At 44.4% G+C, this 20,550-nt stretch overlaps 2 protein-coding genes and 1 long non-coding RNA gene across 3 annotated transcripts; 1 reads left to right on the top strand and 2 right to left on the bottom strand.

The window, feature by feature from the left end:
* Nucleotides 1-2,849: 2,849 nt before the first annotated feature.
* On the bottom strand, nt 2,850-4,185 carry LOC120964472 (uncharacterized). Its single transcript, XR_005756879.3, has 2 exons — nt 3,679-4,185; nt 2,850-3,584 (listed from the first exon to the last, which is right to left on the bottom strand). It is a non-coding gene; the product is annotated as an uncharacterized lncRNA (long non-coding RNA).
* Nucleotides 4,186-4,345: 160 nt separating this feature from the next.
* LOC120964677 (transposon Tf2-1 polyprotein) lies at nt 4,346-8,964 on the bottom strand. The gene is made up of 3 exons (XM_040389516.1): nt 8,613-8,964; nt 5,145-8,559; nt 4,346-4,784 (listed from the first exon to the last, which is right to left on the bottom strand). Exons 1-3 carry the CDS (start codon nt 8,962-8,964, stop codon nt 4,346-4,348), a joined length of 4,206 nt encoding a protein of 1,401 aa, XP_040245450.1.
* An 867-nt stretch (nt 8,965-9,831) lies between these two features.
* LOC109779185 (probable catabolite repression protein creC) lies at nt 9,832-19,690 on the top strand. The gene is made up of 11 exons (XM_020337795.4): nt 9,832-10,154; nt 11,224-11,538; nt 11,614-11,722; nt 11,794-11,896; nt 12,718-12,805; nt 12,994-13,077; nt 14,131-14,227; nt 14,334-14,421; nt 14,908-15,013; nt 15,108-15,200; nt 19,063-19,690. Exons 1-11 carry the CDS (start codon nt 9,966-9,968, stop codon nt 19,492-19,494), a joined length of 1,704 nt encoding a protein of 567 aa, XP_020193384.1. The 5' UTR covers nt 9,832-9,965; the 3' UTR covers nt 19,495-19,690.
* The last annotated feature ends 860 nt before the right edge of the window (nt 19,691-20,550 follow it).

The following is a 20,550-nucleotide window of genomic DNA, read 5'->3' as shown; positions in this document are numbered from 1 at the left end:
GTGTGTGGCCTGCCTCCTAATCCACCATAGGTACCACGCTCCCACCAAAATGTCCTGTTTAAAATTCATGTTCGGATGCATAGATAGATGACTATCCGGAAGTGACAGTATATGCGCGACAATGATCGATCCCGGTCTATCCACTGGCAATGACTGATTCACTAGTTCCAGCAAGCCTAGTCGGTCCCACAAATCCCTTGCATGCGTGCACTGGAATAGAAGATGCTTGATGTCCTCCGCCCCGTGATGGCAGATTGGGCAGGCTCCATTAGACCCGACATGCCTATTAGTGAGGATAGCTCGCAGCGGGATGATTCCTCGTAACAACCTCCATCCAAACACTTGAACTTTACGTGGAACTGGGAGTTTCCAAAGTGTACTCCAGACTGCCAGAGGTGTGGATCCACCAGGGGTCTCCATCCTAGTTGCATGTGCTCGAAAAGTATGCATCCATTGTAAATGGTAAGCTGTGCGAACAGAGAAAATACCAGTCCGGCTTGGTTGCCACGCAATAAAATCATCAAAGGTGTGGAGATTCATAGGAATCTGTAGTATTCTGCGGACATCTACAGGATAGAAAATATGTTGTAGTAAGTCCTCATCCCAAGTGCCCGTCATAGGATCAATTAACTCACACACCCGTGTCAACACTGTTTGGCCCCGAGGAGTGATAACCTTCAAATCAGAACTAGCTGGGATCTAAGGATTCTTCCATATATTCACTTCTTCCCCAGTCCCAATTCTCCAAATATACCCTTTCTTAAAAGTTTCCAGTCCCTTAAGGATACTTTGCCAAGTAAAGGATGACCCATTTTTTGGAGTAGCAGTAAGAATGCTTCCATTAGGATAATATTTAGCTTTTAAAACTCTCGCCACCAAAGAATCTGGATCAGTGACGAGTCTCCAGCACTGTTTAGCCAACATAGCTAGATTAAAAGAATATAGGTCTCTAAAGCCCATACCTCCTTCACTTTTTGGAATACAGAGCTTCCACCATGCCATCCAGTGCATTCTCCTATGATCTTCATCATCACCCCACCCAAACTGGGCAATAATATCTGTAATTTCTTTGCATATCCCCTTGGGCAAACTGAAAACAGACATAGCAAAAACAGGGATAGCTTGTGCCACCGCCTTTAACAAAATTTCTTTGCCCCCAACTGACAATTGTTTTTCCATCCATCCTAGTAATCTATCCTTAATTCTTTCAACAAAATGCCTAAAACAATCACTCTTATCTGCACCAACTATAGCTGGTAGCCCAAGATATTTATCTGAAAAGAGCTTCGGTGTCTATATGAAGAATTTGGCTAATTTCTGCCTTAGACACCACACTAGTATTAGGACTGAAAAATATACTTGATTTAGCCAGACTCACCATTTGCCCTGAACTTGCACAATAGGTATCCAATACTTGCTGTAAGGAAGTTGCATTTAACACATCTGCTCTCATGAGAATTAGAGAATCATCAGCAAATAAAAGGTGTGATACTGATGGTGCATTCCTGCACACTCTAATTCCCTCTATGCCACCAACTTCTTCTTCATACTGTAACATACTAGATAATCCTTCTGCACAAATGAGGAATAAATATGGGGAGAGAGGGTCCCCCTGTCTAATTCCCCTAGAAGGGGTAAAAATATCAGTTTCTTGAGAGTTGAATCTTACTTTATACCTCACTGATGAAACACAGGACATAATCATTTCAATCCAGAGGTCCTGAAATCCAAGTTTTTCCATCATGCTTCTCAAGAAAACCCACTCCACACGGTCATAAGCTTTGTGCATATCCAGCTTCACAGCACATAGTCCTGACTGCCCTGATCTCTTATTCTTTATTTTATGGACACACTCGTATGCAATAAGAACATTATCTGTGATTAGTCTCCCAGGGACAAAGGCACTCTGAGTGGGAGAGATAATTTCCGGCAATATTCCCTTTAGTCTGGCCGCCAACATCTTAGAGATTATTTTGTACAGTACATTACACAAACTTATGGGTCTGTATTGTGTAATTAACTCAGGAGAATCAGTTTTGGGAATAAGAACTATGCACGTATCATTCCACTCTGCAGGAATTTGTCTTGAGTTTATGACAAAAAGAACCTCCTGGGATATGTCCTCTCCAATTATATGCCAAAATTTCTTGAAGAAAATAGCATGTAAACCATCAGGCCCAGGTGCTTTAAGATCACCAATACTAAAAACGGCCTTACGCACATCATCATGAGTATAAGGGGCCATCAACATCTCATTCATTTGTTCAGTCACCTTACGTTGAACTTTATGGATAATAGATGGATCAACATGGTTCACCTCAGACGTGAACAAGTTATTAAAATAATTTCGAATATGCGGTTTAAGAGCATCTGTACCTTCCATCTCATTGCCATTGCCATCTTTAAGCCTCTTAATAAGGTTTCTCTTTCGTCTAGCATTTGCATAGGCCTGAAAAAAATCTCGTATTACGATCACCACTCTTCAGCCATCCCGCTCTAGATCGCTGCATGTAGTGTATTTCCTCTAGTTCAAGTAAATATTCAATTAGCTCGGATAACTCCTTTCTTTTCTCTTCTGAATCATCATTGATTGGTCCGACATGATTTTCTCGAGATCTTTCTGTGCCTTCCTAAGCCTTTTCTTTGGTTTCTTAAGAACTCTCTGGTCCCAGTCATGGAAAGAATTATGCATATTGTTTAACTTCTCCTGGACAGTAGCAAGGGCTGGGTTGGACCCCGCCAAGTTCCATGCCTCTTGCACTATATTTGAGAACTCATGTTCCCGTAACCAGCGCGCTTCAAAACGCCTAGTGTTTCTACTACTGCCTTCAACATGAGTAAAGTATTCCGTGTCCACACAGAGTGGACGGTCTATTTCATTTATTTTTTATTCTCGCCTCCCCATTAACAAAAGCACCAGGCCACCTAGGCCGCGGGCCAGCCTGTTAACACGCGTGCCTGGCCTGGCCTGGCACATGGCCCGCATGGGCCGCGAGGCTGGCCACTCGCACGACACGACCTGTGTCTTTTTATATTTATTTTTGACTTACATATATATGTTCCCAAAGACAGTCCAACAGATAAAAATGGCCGAAAACCAGCCTATAAGGCCTACAAGCATCCTGCCACACGGGCTAAACCTGCGGGCCGACCCATTTACAGTAGTGCCATGCCTGGGCCTGGAAGAGGCACGCGGGCCGCCATGACACGGCCCATTTACCTGTAGTGCCGTGCCTCTGTCAGAAACATAAAGGGCGGTACTAGGCGCTGGCGCGCCGGCCCAAAGTTTCGGCCGGTCGTGCATTAGCCGTCGGATTGGCCCCCTCTCAGCCACTTGATTCTTATCCTTCGGGTCATCTTCTTCCCCCGCTGCGCTCCTCTTACTCATCATCCTCCTGCGCGTGCACATGCCCCTCCCCTCCCCCCAGTAGCACGTCGACCCACCTCCAGTCGCTCGCCGCATCCATCTCACGCGCTGCCGTCGCACCATCGCTGACATCTCGTCCTCGCCTGGCTTGTGCCGTTGCCAGCAAAAACATGGTTCCAGCAAAAAAATGACATAGTTCCAGCAAAATGACATGTTCCTAGCAAAAACATTGGTATGCTTTCAGCAAAATTTTTACATGATTCCAACCAAAATATGATATGGTTCCAGCTCAAAAAAAATGACATAGTTACCGAGAAAAAAGAACAGTCAAAAAATGCGCCGTTCTGCAGCATCTCCCCCTTGCCACCGTCATACCAGGACCTAGCCTTGCCCCGTGGTAACACCTCATCTTGCCGGTGGTAGCAAAAAAAGAACTCACTGTTTCTATGGTTGCATCGCCGTCCTAGCCCACAGCATGACGCCGTTCACCGTTTGCAGCTCCCCCGAACACCGGTTGTAGCTCCTCCGGATGCCGGTTGCAGCTCCCCACCATCCATGGTTGCAGCTCGCGCCTGGGTCGCAGCTCCCATGAACACCGGTTGCAGCTACCCTTAACATCGAATCTCCTGCTGTCCATGGTTGCAGCTCACCGTTCCGGTTGTCGGGGGAGAAGAGTATGTAGATTCGCGTCCATGGAAGCAGCTTCCGCTCGCATCGGTGTCACACCCTTCGGAGTTCAGGGGTTGATCGACGGCTAGCCGGAGCAGAGGTAAGAGACGGAGAGGAATCAGAGGTAAGGGAAGCGAGAGAGGAGATAGCGTGTGGAGGGGGATAAGCCAGAATGAGAGGATAGAATGAGCTCAATTTTCAATTTCCTATCTCACAGCATTTCACTTTCTCGCTTATATACCGCGAGTTACAACCCAACTCCGGCCCCACGGCCCACACCCAACACCTACTGAACGGCCCAACACCTATTCAAACTTCTCGCGCCTTGGTCGCCTTGATCGCGTGTGTTGTGGTCTCCTCTGCACTTACAGTTCCCGCCCCTGAAGATCCAGCGTGTCCCCACGCTGGTGCTGCCGGAAAATGCTCTTTGATTACCTCGTAATCCTCCCAAGTAGCTGAGGCCGCGGGAATTTTCGACCACTTGACCAAGATTTGAAGGTGGGATGCGTTCCCTTTCTTGACCAGACGCCGATCCAGGATTTCTTCAGGTACAACCCCAGGGACAGATAGATCGATCGGAACTGGCAGAGTGGTGAACACCGGAGTGTGGTCTGGCACATGACTCTTGAGCTGAGATACATGGAAAACCGGATGTACCTGGCTTCCTCTGGGCAGCTCCAGCCTGTATGCAGCATTGCCCACCTTGTCTAATATCTTGTAAGGTCCAAAATACTTCAGAGCTAATTTTCTGCAAGGACGATTGACCACTGTGGACTGAGCATAAGGTTGCAATCGCAAATACACCATTTCTCCTTGTGTAAACACTCTGTCAGATCGTTTTCTGTCAGCAAAGTGTTTATACTTGCACTGGGCCCGTGCTAAGTGATCTTTCAGAGCTCCTATATGTTGAGTGTGTGTGGACAACCATTCACTGACATCTGGGTGACTCGAAGGTGTGTGTCCCAGAAGCTGGCCCATATTGGGTGTATAACCATAAAGAGCCTTGTATGGAGTACATCCCAGTGATGAATGATAGGTGGAGTTATACCAAAACTCTGCTTGGGGCAGCCAGGATACCCATTTGGTTGGGAATTCATGTACAACACACCTCAGGTACATTTCCAAACACTGATTGACCCGTTCTGTTTGGCCATCAGTCTGGGGGTGGTAAGCCGTGCTCATTTGCAATTCAGTGCCCCATATCCTGAACAATTCTTTCCAAAAGGAGCTAGTGAAAATCTTATGTCTGTCTGAAACAATTGCCAGGGGTAGTCCATGCAGTTTCACAATGTTGTTGAGAAATATCTTTGCAACAGAGGCTGCTGTGAAAGGATGTTTCAATGGTAAGAAGTGGCTGACCTTTGTGAAACGATCTACTACTACCAGAATTGCTGAATATCCTTCTGACTTTGGCAATCCTTCGATGAAATCCATACTGATGGCCTGCCAAGGACTGTCAGGAATGGGTAGTGGTTGTAACAGACCTGGTGAGTTGCACAACTCATGTTTTGCTTGCTGACATACACCACATTGCTTGACGAAATTTTCCACATCTGTTCTCATCCCTCTCCAACTAAACAGTTGTTTAACTCTGTGGTATGTTGGTAGAATGCCTGAGTGGCCTCCCACTGGAGTGGAGTGAAATGCCTGAATCAGTTTTGTTTTCAGGCCCTCATTCGCTCCAATCCAAATCTTGCTGTCCTGTTTCAGAAGACCTTCCTGTAGTTGAAAACCAGGACAGGCTGTAGAATCTACAGCTAACTTTTGTAACATTGCCAGGGCCTCTGGGTCCACAAAATATGAGTTGAGAACTTCCTGTACCCACACAGGTTTGCTGGTGGACACACTTTGCACAACAAACAAATGGGCTACTCTGGACAAAGCATCTGCAGCAGTGTTTTCTACCCCCTTTTTGTACTGTATGGAGAATTGCAGTCCTACAAGTTTTGTCATTGCCTTTCTTTGCAGATCAGATGTAAGATTTTGATCTCCCAAGTGACACTGACCTTGATGGTCTGTTTTGATCACAAAAGGTGCTCTGCTTAAGTAAGATCTCCATCTATCAATGGCCAACATGATTGCCAAAAACTCCTTCTCATATATTGATTTCTTCTGATTTTGTATGCCCAGTGCCTTGCTGTAGTATGCCACAGGGTGCCCTTCTTGAGACAGTACAGCTCCTACCCCAGTGTTACATGCATCAGTTTCCATAGTGAAAGTCTTGTCAAAATTTGGCAAAGCTAACACAGGTGTACTGACCATGGCCTGCTTTAGCAATTCAAAAGCTTGCTGTGCTGCCTTAGACCACACAAATGCTTGCTTCTTTAGGAGGGCAGTCAAAGGTTTTGCCAGCAACCCATAGTTCCTCACAAATTTTCTGTAATATCCAGTAAGGCCTAGGAAACCCCTCAATTCAGTGACAGATGTTGGTACTGGCCATTGTAGCATGGCTTCAGTCTTAGCAGGATCAGTAGACACACCTTTGTCAGAAATGATGTGTCCCAAATATTCAAGGGACTGTTGAGCAAAAGCACATTTACTCTCCTTCACAAACAGCTGATTTTCCTTCAGTATATCAAATACTGACTGCAGATGTTCAATGTGCTCCTCTAAAGTGCCACTGAACACCAGTATGTCATCCATAAAGACCAGTACATATTTTCTGTTGGCCCCTGCAAAAGCAAAGTTCATAACACACTGAAAAGTTCCTGGAGCAGTGGCTAATCCAAATGGCATAACTCTGAATTGGAACTGCCCATGATGAGTTTTGAATGATGTTTTATACTCATCTTCTTCTTTCATCCTTATCTGGTGATAACCAGCTCTGAGATCCAATTTAGAGAACCACTTTGCTCCTCCTAACTCATCCAAAATCTCATCTATTACTGGCATTGGAAACTTATTTTTTACAGTAATTGCATTCAGTTTTCTGTAATCCACACAGAACCTCCAAGTCCCATCTTTATTTTTGACCAACAACACTGGAGCAGCAAAAGGACTGATGTTGGGTGTAATTAGACCAGTATCTAACATTTCCCTCACCTGTTTCTCAATCTCATCTTTTTGTAAAGGAGAGTATCTGTATGGTCTACAGTTTACAGGAGCAGCATCTGGTACTAGATTTATTTTATGATCAAAAGCCCTATGTGGGGGCAGGGTTGTAGGTTCCTGGAACACCTGCTTGTTTTTGTCCAATACTTGTTTCACTTCTTGAGGAATTTCTGTAACAGGAGCCATTACTATGCGATTTAACAGAGCAGTAGCCCACACTTCATTCCCTTTCTCCCATTTCAGTAACTGATCAGCAGATATCTCTTCAATATTTTCTTGTTGAACAGGCAGCACACCTTGTAATCTGACTTCCTTGCCCTGATACTGAAATTGTATCCACTTGTCAGTCCAGTGACACTGCATGACACCCCATTGTTCCAGCCAATCCATTCCCAAAATAATGTCATGGCCTCCCAGGGGAAGAACCTGCATAGAATTACTGAAACTGTGCCCTTGCATCCACCAGGTCAGTTGAGATACTTTCTCAGTGCAAGAGATCACACTGCCATTTGCCACTTTCACTTGTAAAGGAGTCACCAGAGGTTCAGCAGTAACTGAGATTTTTTCCAGAAAAGCCTTGTCCACAAAAGTATGTGTGCTGCCAGAGTCCACTAATATCAACACCACCTTGTTCTGCACTAGAGCTCTCAACTGGATGGTTTTAGGGTTTTGTGCCCCAGACAAAGCATTAACTGAAATAGTAGCACATTCTGCTTGTGCTCCTGCTACTAATGCATCCAACACTGTATCTGAAATAATTTCTTGTGTAGTCAGAACTTCAGCTGCTTTCAACTGAGCACCCCCTGCTGCATTCTGGTTACACACATGCCCTGGCACAAATTTCTCTCCACACTTGTAGCATAGTCCATTTGCTCTACGATATTCCTTCAGTTGTTTTGCCTTCCACAACTCTCCAGCTGCTAGCCCAGAACGACTGTCAGACTTGGTGTATGCAGTTTTTGGAGCACTGGTTTTGTGAGTTTTCTGCTGAAGAAGCAATCCTTCTTGAACTGATGCATAGAGAGCTGCCAATTGTACAGTGCCTGGTATCTGCAACTCCACAGCAGATCGAAGCTCCTCCTTGAGACCCAACACAAATCTCGTGACCAGAAACGTATCACTGATGGTGGGTTCATACAGCTTCACTGTGTATACCAGTTGCAGAAACTGTTGCTTATACTCTTCGACAGTATCCACCTGTTTCAGCAGCATCAGTTCCTTCATCTTCTGCCTGTACACATCTACATCAAATTCCAGCAGAATTGCCTGACGAAATTGCTCCCACGTATGAAATTCCCCCGACTGCTTGAACGCCTGGTACCAACGAGCAGCGTTTTCTGACAGATACAGAGACGCCGATGTGACTCTGAAACTGTCAGGAATGTGATACAGTCTGAAAAATGCTTCGCACTTGTCCAACCAGATGCGCACCTCTGTGCCATCAAACCTAGGAAAATCCATCTTCGGATCCACTGTCGTTTGCCCAGGTTCTCATCTATTTCAGGCATAAGAGGAATGTACGAACCGTGTTGAACTTCAGGTACCTGAATAGGTGGTGGCGGAGGACGCCCCACCGATCGAGGTCCCGCTCCGAGAATGCCATCAGATACCTCGGACGACGTCGGCGACGCCATCTCAGACACACCCTGCTGTTTGTGCATCCGAACCACATGCGCCTGACTCTGCTGCACCTGACCGAGCGTGTTGCAGGACAAATCCACCTTGACCTGCACCTGATCGAGCCGCGCTCCTTGCTCGGTCAGCTTGGCGTCGAGAGCTTCGAGCTGTGCGCTGAGGCCGTCGACTGCGAGCAGCTTGCTCTGCGCGGCGCGGATCTCCGCAAACTCCTTCAGCATCCTTTCCTGGAACGCCTCCATCTCGTCGACAATGAAGCGCGACTGCGGGCTTGGTTTGAATGTCGTCGTGGTCGCCAATTTCTCCGAATCAACCCACCTCAGGTCAGGGATTACGCGGATCGAACCCTAGGGTGATCCGCTACCGTCGCCTCGGATTTGCTGGGTACGAATCAGAAAAAAAAATCAGCGAAACGCGGCGGAGAGGAGCGACGGCTCTGATACCAACTGTCACACCCTTCGGAGTTCAGGGGTTGATCGACGGCTAGCCGGAGCAGAGGTAAGAGACGGAGAGGAATCGGAGGTAAGGGAAGCGAGAGAGGAGATAGCGTGTGGAGGGGGATAAGCCAGAATGAGAGGATAGAATGAGCTCAATTTTCAATTTTCTATCTCACAGCGTTTCACTCTCTCGCTTATATACCGCGAGTTACAACCCAACTCCGGCCCAACGGCCCACACCCAACACCTACTGAACGGCCCAACACCTATTCAAACTTCTCGCGCCTTGGTCGCCTTGATCGCGTGTGTTGTGGTCTCCTCTGCACTTACAATCGACTCCTCAGCCGCTGTCGCCGGAGCTGTATTTTTGGGGATTTAAAGAGAAAGAGAAAACTGGGGTGGGGGAGGAACTGGATAGACACGCGTGAGGTTGGGGATAGGTACTGTGGGGATAAGTTTCTATGGTGAGCGGTGGCGCGTGGGTCCCATATGTGTGCGCTTTGTGTGAGGAGCGATCCACCCAATTTCGGCCGGCTGATCGGCTACAAGCGATTAGTAAAAATAAATAGCCAGGCAGAGAGGCACGCGGGCCGACACGGCACGGCCCGTGAACCCTGGGCCGGGTCTGAACGGAGGCTATTTCTTTTTCTCTATTTTATATATATATGTTTGTCTCTTTTCTTTCGTCTTCGTCTCTTCTCCCAAATCGAGCCACCGCTTGTCGTCTCCCGTGGGAGTTGCAAGCACTGCGGGGCAGCGGGAGGCGATCGCGAGGGAGAGTTAGGGGACGGTAGCGGTGCGAGAGCATGGCGGCGATGTCGTATTCGTCGTCTTCATCGGCGGCGGCGGCTGGTGGCGGCGGCGCCGCGGCGGCGACGGCGGCCGGGCTCAAGACCTACTTCAAGACGCCCGAGGGGAGGTACAAGCTGCAGTACGAGAAAGCTCACTCCACCGCTGTCCTTCACTACAACCACGGCGGGAAGACCGTCTCGCAGGTACCCGTGGACGCCGTCGCGGTTCTGGCGCCAACTAGGGGGATCTAGGTTGGAATTCCGCATGGTGAATTGGGTTGTCTCGTCGAGTATTTCGGCGGGTTTGTATCGTTGTTGAGATTTCGAGTGGCTCGGGCGTGGTATTTAAATGAAATTTGATAGCGTTATTTTATACACTGCTAGGATTTCGATTGGTGTTAGATTTTCATTACACAGTTTCTTGTGCTGTTGGCTTGTAGCTAGTGATCTTATCATGAGCGCTTCCTTGATATGTTGGAATCTCTATTAGCTTCTCATAGTGGGAGTAACACAAGTAATAACATGCATGTCACATAGGCAAAAAATATGAAGTGGCAAGATGAGGAGAGATGCAAATGGAGTAACATAATATGTTACCATCACATAGCGGTTCCCAATGTAAAATGACTATACAAAGTAATAAATGAAGCTCTATGTTATCGCACGGATGACACTACCCACTATGGAGGTAGTAACATAATCTAAGTTACTCCCCACTATGACTAGCCTTAGACTATTCATCGTGGGAGTAACATAGGTAGTAACATGCATACTCATGCAATGCCAACTAGTCATATTAGTGATTATGACATGGCATAGTATTAAATGAGGAACAGAGATGGTACTACCACTCTAACGCTTCCCAAGAGAAAATTAGTCTACACGTTAATGCATGAAGCCATACTACTACTATGTTACTTTGCACTAATGAAGGTAGTAACATAGATTAGTGTTATGCATGACACTAGTATAAAGTTAACTCCCCACTATGACCAGCCTTAGTTTTAGTGTAGGTTGCTGCTAACTATTTATTTCAGTACTGATATTGAATAATTCTGGTTGTCTTCTCACTTTTGTAGTTAATTGTTTTTTGAACGGCTTTATAGTAATTATTGCTATTACTTCTCATCTCTGTCATTTTGTAGTAACAGCTTAGGCTTGATTGGCCGAACTGGTTAGCCTGTTGTCCGGTCCTGGTCTTCCGGGTTCTTGTTTTGTAGTAAGTTTGTTTCCTGTTAAAAAAAATAGTAAGTTTGTTTATTGATTGTGGCAGTTGACGGTGGCATACCTGAAGGAGAGGTCGACTGGCCAAGGCTCCACGCCATCAACACCAAGCTCCAGCAGTGGGATGCGATCGGCGGCAGCAAGGCTGCTGGGTACCGGGAATGGTAGCCGGGCACTTAGCTTTGTTGGGGGCAATGGTGTCAGTCGTGCTGTGTCTGGAAGCAACCGTGTGGGAGGAACCCTTGGTACATCTACAAGCCTTGGAGGATCTCAAGCTGTAGCAAACTACGATGGCAAGGGTGCATACATCATCTACAATTCTGCGGATACACTATTCATCAGTGACCTTAATTCCCAGGACAAGGTCTGCAATCCTTTATTTGACGCATGCTAAATGCAGTTGTACTGTTGGTTCTGATCAGCTGATTAATTTCACTAGGATCCGCTAAAGTCCATCCATTTTAGCAACTCTAACCCATTGTGCCACGCATTTGACTCGGAGGCCAAGGAGGGGCATGACTTAATCATTGGGATGGGATCAGGGGATGGTTAGTGCAGTATTTGTTAGCTGTTTTTCCGCTTCAAAATGGAACGTGTTTATGGTGTGTCGATTATGCAGTTTATTCAATGTCGCTGAGGCAACAGCTACAAGAACCTGGAAGGAAGCCTGTTGCATCCCAACATTATAATAGGGGTGATAAAGATGGAATGAGCATCAGCAGGCATGTTTTAATTTTCATTATTCATTCATGCTATCCATGTGCATGTCATATATGATATTTGGAGGTTGTTTGCATTTTCTGATTTGAATCAGTGTTACCTATTAATAATGTTGTTGTTTGCTTGTTTATTTCACTATCTTGTGATTTAACATACTCTACAAGATTCCATCAAGTATGCATAGATGCAAATACAGCACTCTGATATATTACTCGAGAACCCATCATTTTCCCCAGTTTAGTCATGTCAGTTTTAAGTATCAGATAGATGACAAAAAAAATTTAGGAGTTACAAAAGTTATCTTCCTTCACATTCCCTCACAAGGACTCCAGAAGCATTTAATAAAGAATTTAAAACACGATAGACTTTGTTTGGGACGTTGAAACAATCAACGGCTGAGCAAATATTTGGCTCCACCAATCTATGGTAAGGCAATTGTCTTTCTGTTTATTGCCTATATGCTGTCAGGTATTGCCTTGTATTAACTCATCATATTGTGGAGACAAAAGAAGGACCTGATTTCCTTGTGTGTTCATCATCTGGTGTCTCATGGCATATACTTGCACACCTATGAATCAGTATGGTTTGTAGAAGTAGATAAGGGGAAGTAAAATTTGTACTGGCTGCTCTCGATATTTCTCTTTAACATCAGAGATTTAATGCATTATTTTGATGGGGTTGGGCGCCCTGGGGGGCTTCTGACTTTAGTCTGCATGACTGCAATATAAGCAGAGTGCTGCTTGCATATTGGTTCTTACAGATGCTTATCCCCTCTTATTATTTTAGTTAACTCCTGTTGACTTCTCAGTACTATTGTTTGCAGCCGTTGCACTTCTGTTGCATGGGTTCCGGAGTGTGAAGGCATGTTTGTTGTTAGCCACTCTGATGGAAATTTGTATGTGTATGATAAAGTGAGCAATGATGATCATGGAATTTGGCATCTACTCCCTCCGTTCGGAATTATTTGTCACAAAAAAATGGATGTATCTACAACTAAAATACATCTAGATACATTCATTTCTTGGACGAGTAATTCCGAACGGAGGGAGTATAAATGTTTGCGCTGATGTTTGAACTGATGTATATTCTTTACATTCAGTGCAGAGATGGAAACACGGAGTGTACATTTCCAGCTATAAAGGATCCAGCTCAGTTGATGGTTTCACATGCAAAGTCGAGTAAGGTATTTTAGGCATTCAGTATTAGTTCCTTAAACCACATTATTTTTTGTTCAATTAGTTAATTTATTATAGAAGTGCATTTTGCCCTCTCTGTGCGCATGAAACTGTGGCCTGGTGATCTGTTACATACCCTACAGTTTGTCACTTTAGTCTACCATTCTTAACGTTAAATGTATCTTGATGCAATGAGCATTAATGTTCCTTTTCTTACGCATAGAAATGTAAATGGCTGAACAGTGATACTATCAGTATAAATTCACCATTATTCAGAAAAAAATCAATCTGAACCGTTTAAGAGAGCTCACCATTTAAAATGGCTTCTAACATTCTGATTTCCCATGGATGCTTATGTACACACAGCAGACATAAATTAGTTCCTCAGAAGTGGACGTTTTTCTTTATGCTTGCATTTAAGAGTTTGGGTGAGTAATAGAAAATGGTAATCTCCCAGCTGGCTCCTACCTATGCAGTGTTCCCTTGCTAGTCTCCACCTGCAAACAGTGTTATGATTTTTGTTTGTAGACTAGAATTTACTGTTGTGATTAAAACTCTACTGGCATATGTTTGCAAAAGGTACTATCATACCAGTAAGCTGACCATATAAATTCTACAGTGAATGTTGGGATCTGGGCGGTAGTTTCGTTAACCTATGATTTTTGGTATCCTGCAAATGCTTCTCTCATAACATTTGGTACATGAGTTTACATCAAGCCATTGGGTTTGTTTCTACCTACAGAATCTGGGACAATGATTATTGTTGAATATATTTTAAGGAAAATTAGGTGGTGCCCAGGAGATCCTACATCCAGAGTAGAGAAAGTGTACGAAATAATGTTCCAAGAAACTCACAAAGTTTATGGATGTAGTAGGCAAAAGATTATGTGAATGTGTAGAATTTTAATTTGTAGTCAGTTGAACTAGCAGTCAATCATGCGCTTCTGTAATTTTTAATGTGTTTGTTTGACCATTTTATTATGGATTTTATGGGTTTATGCATATTGGGGCGGCAGATCCCTACACACTAAATTGCTGCTCTTATCTCAAAAACATTACAGAGTAACCCAATTGCCAGGTGGCATGTTTGTCATGGTTCAATCAATGCAATTTCCTTCTCTCCAGATGGGGCATACTTGGCGACAGTTGGGCGAGATGGTACTTCCTTTATCCTAGATAGACCCACACTGAAGACGTTTTTACTACTCAGAAATTCCACCATCCTACATTTCAGGCTTAACTAATATCGATGAACCATATGTAGGTTATTTGAGAGTGTTTGACTTTTCAAAGGAACAGCTAATATTTGGTGGCAAAAGTTATTATGGCGCTCTCTTGTGTTGCACCTGGAGGTACCTTTATTACATTTGAATGATTCGATGTCTTCTGTATGTGTTTGCCATGTTTTCTCCCAGTTAGTTTTATGGTTGGCTGCTCTGCAAATTATTTCTTAGCCACACTTATGCAGTTTACTCTATTTTGTATGCTGATGTTTGTGTGGAATGTTTTTCTATTTATGACCCTTAGTTTAAAGTACTTCAAAGTTCAGACTTTAAAACCTGCCTGGGCTGACTAGCATCCAAAATTGTTGTAGTTTCCTTGATGATATCTAATAAAGCTAGTATATGGCTCTATTGTGTACGCCATGAGCTATGCATTGAAGCGTCTCTCTACCATCTTATGGGTTCTCTGATCTCTGATACTTATCTTCTATTTGTTCTCACATTTCTATGGGTTTGTCAATTATGAGTATTTATTTGGGTGGATCAGTCGAGAATGATGAAGAAATGAGTATGGCCCAGTTTCTGACCTAGTTTGACTGTGGTCTGCTTTTACAGCTCGGATGGCAAATATCTATTGACAGGTGGTGAAGATGATCTTGTGCAGGTATGGAGCATGGACGACAGGAAGACTGTTGCATGGGGTGAAGGGCATAATTCTTGGGTATCAATTGAATTTCCCTTGAGGCTTTTTCAATGTCTTGACGTTTGCTTTCAGAAGTTGTATTTGACGACATGGGTAATTTTTTTGCAAACAGGTTAGTGGAGTTGCTTTTGATCCATATTGGTCCCCACCAAATGCTGATGGAACGGGAGAAAATGCGGTGTATCGTTTTGGTTCTGTTGGTCAGGTATCCGAAGTTGATTCATTGTATTATAGCTTGAACATTTATGGCATATCCATGAAAATATTTACTGCTCATCTTTAATAAGACTAGGTAATTGCCCATGCTTTGCAACGGGGGCAAGCATATTCTAGTTGTTTAACACTAATTGTGTATCATATATCTTTGGGGAACATCAGGGAGCATTGTTGACTTTCTTTTTGTTATAGGTGGCAAGCATAATCTAGTTGTTTAACACTAATTGTGTCTAACATATACCTTTAGGGAACATCAGGGAGTATTGTTAACCTTTTTAACATTAAATCACTTCTTCCACCGCCACTGTTGAGCTTTTTAATGTTAAATACTCCTTCCTCGACCGGTTAAATTACCTCTGCGCCTTCTCGATCGAAGCTTGACACCTCTGTCCAGACTCCCTGTAGAGATAGACATGAATCATATGTTCAAACTTCTTTTAGACACATGCACAAATCATAGGTATAGGAAAGTACAATGACATGGTAAGGGCATCTCTAGCAGACTCCCTATCCTAAAAGTGTCAAATCTTCCCCTATCCCATTTCCCTATTTCTTTTAGGGAAATCACTGTTTCTAACTAGCAGATCTCCTATGACTTTTCCTCTTATATGTGATTTGGCTCACACAATTCATCAAACACATACACTACACATCCACATACACAATTCATCAAATCTGTAGCAAAGAGGATTAACCAGAAGCAGGTGTAGCCATAGAAGTAGAGCATGGACTGAATCCAGTTCATCTCTCTGCAAGCGAACATCACGTACGCCGCCATGTTGTTCTGCATCCCCTGTACATCAAGTACGCGCTCAGCTCGATGAAACAGATCACAGGGGCCACGAGTCAAAATGCACCCGTGGAGATGGATGCGCTGCAACGGCAGTGGCAGGAACATGACACTAGCGACGTTGCTGTGTCGCGTGGGCTCCCGGTCGGCTTTCGCCTTGGATTTGGGGCCCGACATTGCCGTGTCGCTTAACAAATAGCACCAAATCCTCCTACGCCCCTCCACAACACGTAGGACATGGAGCCTTGGGACTTCAGAGCTCACTGTGATGCTGCCGTAGCCGGTGAGGCGGAGTTGCGCGCACTAGGCCGAGTGGGACGGAAGGAGGGGAGCCCGGGTCGCTGCGACTGGATCCGGCGTGCAAGAGCTGGTCAGTGGTGACGGTGGCCGTGACGCTGCGCACGACGAAAGCACCCACCAGCTGGAGCATTCGGGTGCCGTGGCCTTGTGAGGACGGCAGTGGCCCCGTGAGGACGGCAGTGCGGTCGACAAGCTTTGGCTCTACTCCCATGTTGGCGCTTCGATCGAGATGTGGTCACGCTTGTGCTGCTTGCCTCGTCCTGCTCGTCTTGACGCTGTGCTTGTCTCGAGTCGGAATCCCGTTGTGCGACGGTGAACGTCTCCGGTGACGCATGGGATCCAGGAGCGGCGGCAGGAGGACGACGTAGATGACAGGTCTGAGGGGATTCGCGAAATTCCTCGTCGCCAATGAGGGTCGCCGGAGGTGCGGGGGCGGTGGAGGGTTTCATTTTTCCGATTACCGGGGTGGCGGATGGCCGCCGGCGGCGGCGTGGTCAGACGGGAGGCCCGCAGCTCGCTTATTTTTGCTGAGAATCACATCGGCTGGACTAAATTTGAGCAGATGGGGGGCAGTTTTATGGGAGGAAGAGTCATATTTGAGGAAATTTTGGTTTAGGGGATCTGCTAGATACCCCTTAATCCCCTAAACGACACTTTTTCTTCTCAAATATGACCTTTAGGTGGTCTGCTAGAGATGCCCTAAGCACATGCATAGTTAGAACCATGTTGCAACACTTCCACAACATGGATGGAATAATCAAAATTATGGATGATGGCGATGTAGCGGAAATATTACCTCTAAATATGTCACTTGGCATCATTGTAACTGAAAAATATTCAAAAAGGAATGTCCGACATATGAACCCGCTTATGTGAACTTGTGCTTTGCTATGGAATAACATTACGATTTTCAACATTGTTTAACTAACACTCAGGAGTTGCTCATATAGATGAATTTAAGAGTTGTCCAAAATGCTTGCAATATTTTACCATGTTGCGACAAATGAAGTGTTGCACCTGCTTTATCTTTTAGCAAACTTCTACAAAATCATTCAAAAACTGATGCAGGCTACCACGTCAAATTCTTTTAGCAGGATAGAGGTGGCTTGTACCATGACAACATCCAGTATGTGCACGTGGTATCTTTCTCAAAGGATATCTGCAGCCCTCGTGAGAAAATAATATCTCCACAGTATATCAGAAATGCATATGTATAAACCCGATCTACCAATGAAAGTCATTGTTTTCTCTAGCCGAAGAATGCATATACTAACTCTAGTTCGGCAAAACTCTATGAGGAAGAGTCATTGGTGAGCAAGTGCTAACTCCGCTCCACCATAATAACTATTCTTAAGTACCATATAAAGAAAAAACTTTGTCAGGTTGAGAGGACCGATACTGAAACTGGGTGAGAGACAAAAATAAATAAAATATACATCTTTTGGACAATTACACTCTGTTCACACAGTAAAAGAAATTCTGCTACTGTAAAATATAGTAGACCACACAAGTTAATTGAAAGCTGTGAAATAGCTCAAGGACATGTTAATTTACACAGTCTGAACAAACATAATCTTGTGGCACGACAAGAACCAACAAATTAATATTGTACATGTCAAGCATGCTGCTGCTCACCTTATTGGTAGCTTAGCTTTATGGTAGATTTAAGTATCAGCTCTGCATTATGTGCGATGGCATCTGTCAACGCCACATGCATGTCAATCTCTTCCCGGAGTTGCCTCTGCAAATTTCTAACATGTGGTATTTAATCACATATGAGAATAGTAGATCCCGTTTTTATCAAGTTAGGCATACATGTATAAATTCAAACATAAGCAGTCTATTCAGAGGAATCATTCCAAAAACAATTTTCAAACCGAGCACTGGAGCACAAGAAGTTGTCACAAATCAGAAACCAAATGAAAGCAGGTTTATTTCAAGTGTGAATAGCTGCAGTCCAAACGTCAACACCGTAGAGATGATGAAGCAATTATGAAAGGCACTCATTTCCTGCTATCGAGCAGCGGTGGAGGGGCCTCCATAATGCTAGGGTTAGGGTTTCGTTTCGATCAAAGATGGGTTTGTGTTCCTATGCTGTGTGATGTCAGGGGATCAAGAAAACCGATGGGAGAGGGAGTACGGACGTAGGAAAAAACAGGTCGTAGGGCAGTACGGACGACGTGGGGCGTGGGGAGTCGGATATCGTAAGATGGGAGACAGAGCCTTGCGTCTTTTTTAAGCAGTAGAGATAAACCGATGCATGCCTGTCTGATCTTGTAACTTCTTTAGTACAAATAAGAGTGAAATCTGGGAGTACCTTAAAATACTTAACCTCTCAATTTCTTCCCTGCTTACTTAATTACTGGGAGATCTTCAGTTAATGAACTGTTGGAATGTTCCTTGCTGTTCAGTCTTATGCTTATTGCAGGGCATTGAACTGATCACACTAATTATGTAATAAACATGCAAATTTCTCCAGTAATTACGCTGCTCATGCTGCTTTTTTCGTAGTGTGATTTCGCCAACATTTTCGATTCATGTTGATGAACTTAACTATTGAGTGTCATTTTACCTCATCATATTTTTAGAAGATCAGATTGATTTTTGTCAAAACTTGGTGATCTGTTATGAACTTATCATGTCTTAGCTTATTATATGAATATATAGTCAGCTATCAGATAAATTGGCAAGTGTTTTTACAGTTTGCTTTCTCCAACACGGTTGACTACTGATATCAATTGCCACTCTGGCATACTCTTAGGATACCCAATTGCTTCTGTGGGATTTGGCAATGGATGAGATTGTTGTCCCACTACGTCATCCTTCAGGTGGTTCGCCAACATTTAGCAGTGGGAGCCCTTCTGCACACTGGGACAGTGCATGCCCTCCAACAGGTATTCTTCAACCTTCTCCCAGAATGCGGGACGTGCCGAAGCTTTCACCTCTTGTCGCCCACCGAGTACATGCGGATCTCCTGTCTGGTGTGGTGTTCAGCACTGAATCAATCGTCACCATTTGCCGCGAGGGACTAATCAAAATATGGGCCAGACCTGGCCACAGTGAAAACAATCAACAGTCAAATTCTTCCGAGTTGGCTTTAAGCAATACTGTCTCCAAGGATAGGGCAATCACATCCTTCAGTAAAGCAAGTGGCTCTAGCTTCAAGCAACCTTCATTGCTTGGCTTGACATAGCCGTGAGTTTCTTACTAACACCATGATTGATGAGACAAGCTCTCAAAGGAGGCTTCTGGTGATGAAGGCACATATTTGTAGATGTTCCTTGATTACAGCAAGGCTAGTTAGTGGCACAAAACAATAATGGAACATGCCCCTGTACAGATACATATACTCCCAAAATAGCTAATACAAGTTTGCTTTCTGTTTTGTATTGCCCAATGTGCCAACATGTGATGGATGGGATGACAATTTGCTTCGTGTTGTTTTAGCATTTCTGATTTCCCCCAGTTGTAAATTGCTCTCTCACTTCTCCAGTTCTTGCATCAACTCCATATCGTAATTCTGTTTAGTCGTTGAATGTGCTGTAGATTGTGTGAGCAAATGTAGATACTTTGCGGGACTGTACGTGTGTCAGCCAATAAAATTATTGAGGAACTAGTAGATTAGTACGGAATGTTCAGACTACAGAAGCAATGTTACTAGCTGTAGAGTCTGCAGCTCACAATACGAAACAAACTTATATACAAGTACTTGAATATGGATGGAAAACATGCAAAGAAAAGACACAAAAGCCAGCTATTCTCAACAAACAATTTATCGTATAGTTAGTCTGCATATATTTCATCTTTCGTTCTGTCTTGCAACAATGAATCTCCTCTCATCTCTTCTTCCTTCTCCTCCTATCTTCCTTATCTAAAAAAAACGTACTGTTCCCATTTTCGTTCGACATTCGTCCCACGTCGTGTCCTCTTCATTTGCAGCCCCCACATGGTCCATCCGATTTTACATGCAAATCAAGTACCTAAAAGCTGCCCTCCCACCTTTGCACCTATACCCAGATTTTAAAGCTTGAATTTGGATATAACCCCTTTCCAGATTCTGGAAATGTTAGGTTAGGGTTGGGGGCAAAATAGGTTAGGCCTACCAGTCATGTACTATGATCAATGATTATTTTTCAAGGCTTGCCATCCCCTTCATAATATCTCTTGACCCAGGACCCCAACAAGCAGAGGTTGATCTCCTGGAGGTTAGGGATGCCCAAACCTTCAAACTCTTTTTTCAATGCAAACC

This window comes from Aegilops tauschii, chromosome 5 (assembly GCF_002575655.3).
Source record: "Aegilops tauschii subsp. strangulata cultivar AL8/78 chromosome 5, Aet v6.0, whole genome shotgun sequence".
Taxonomy (NCBI): Eukaryota; Viridiplantae; Streptophyta; class Magnoliopsida; order Poales; family Poaceae; genus Aegilops; species Aegilops tauschii.
Note: the sequence above shows the minus strand (reverse complement) of the source record. Positions and strands in the feature narration are given on the sequence as shown.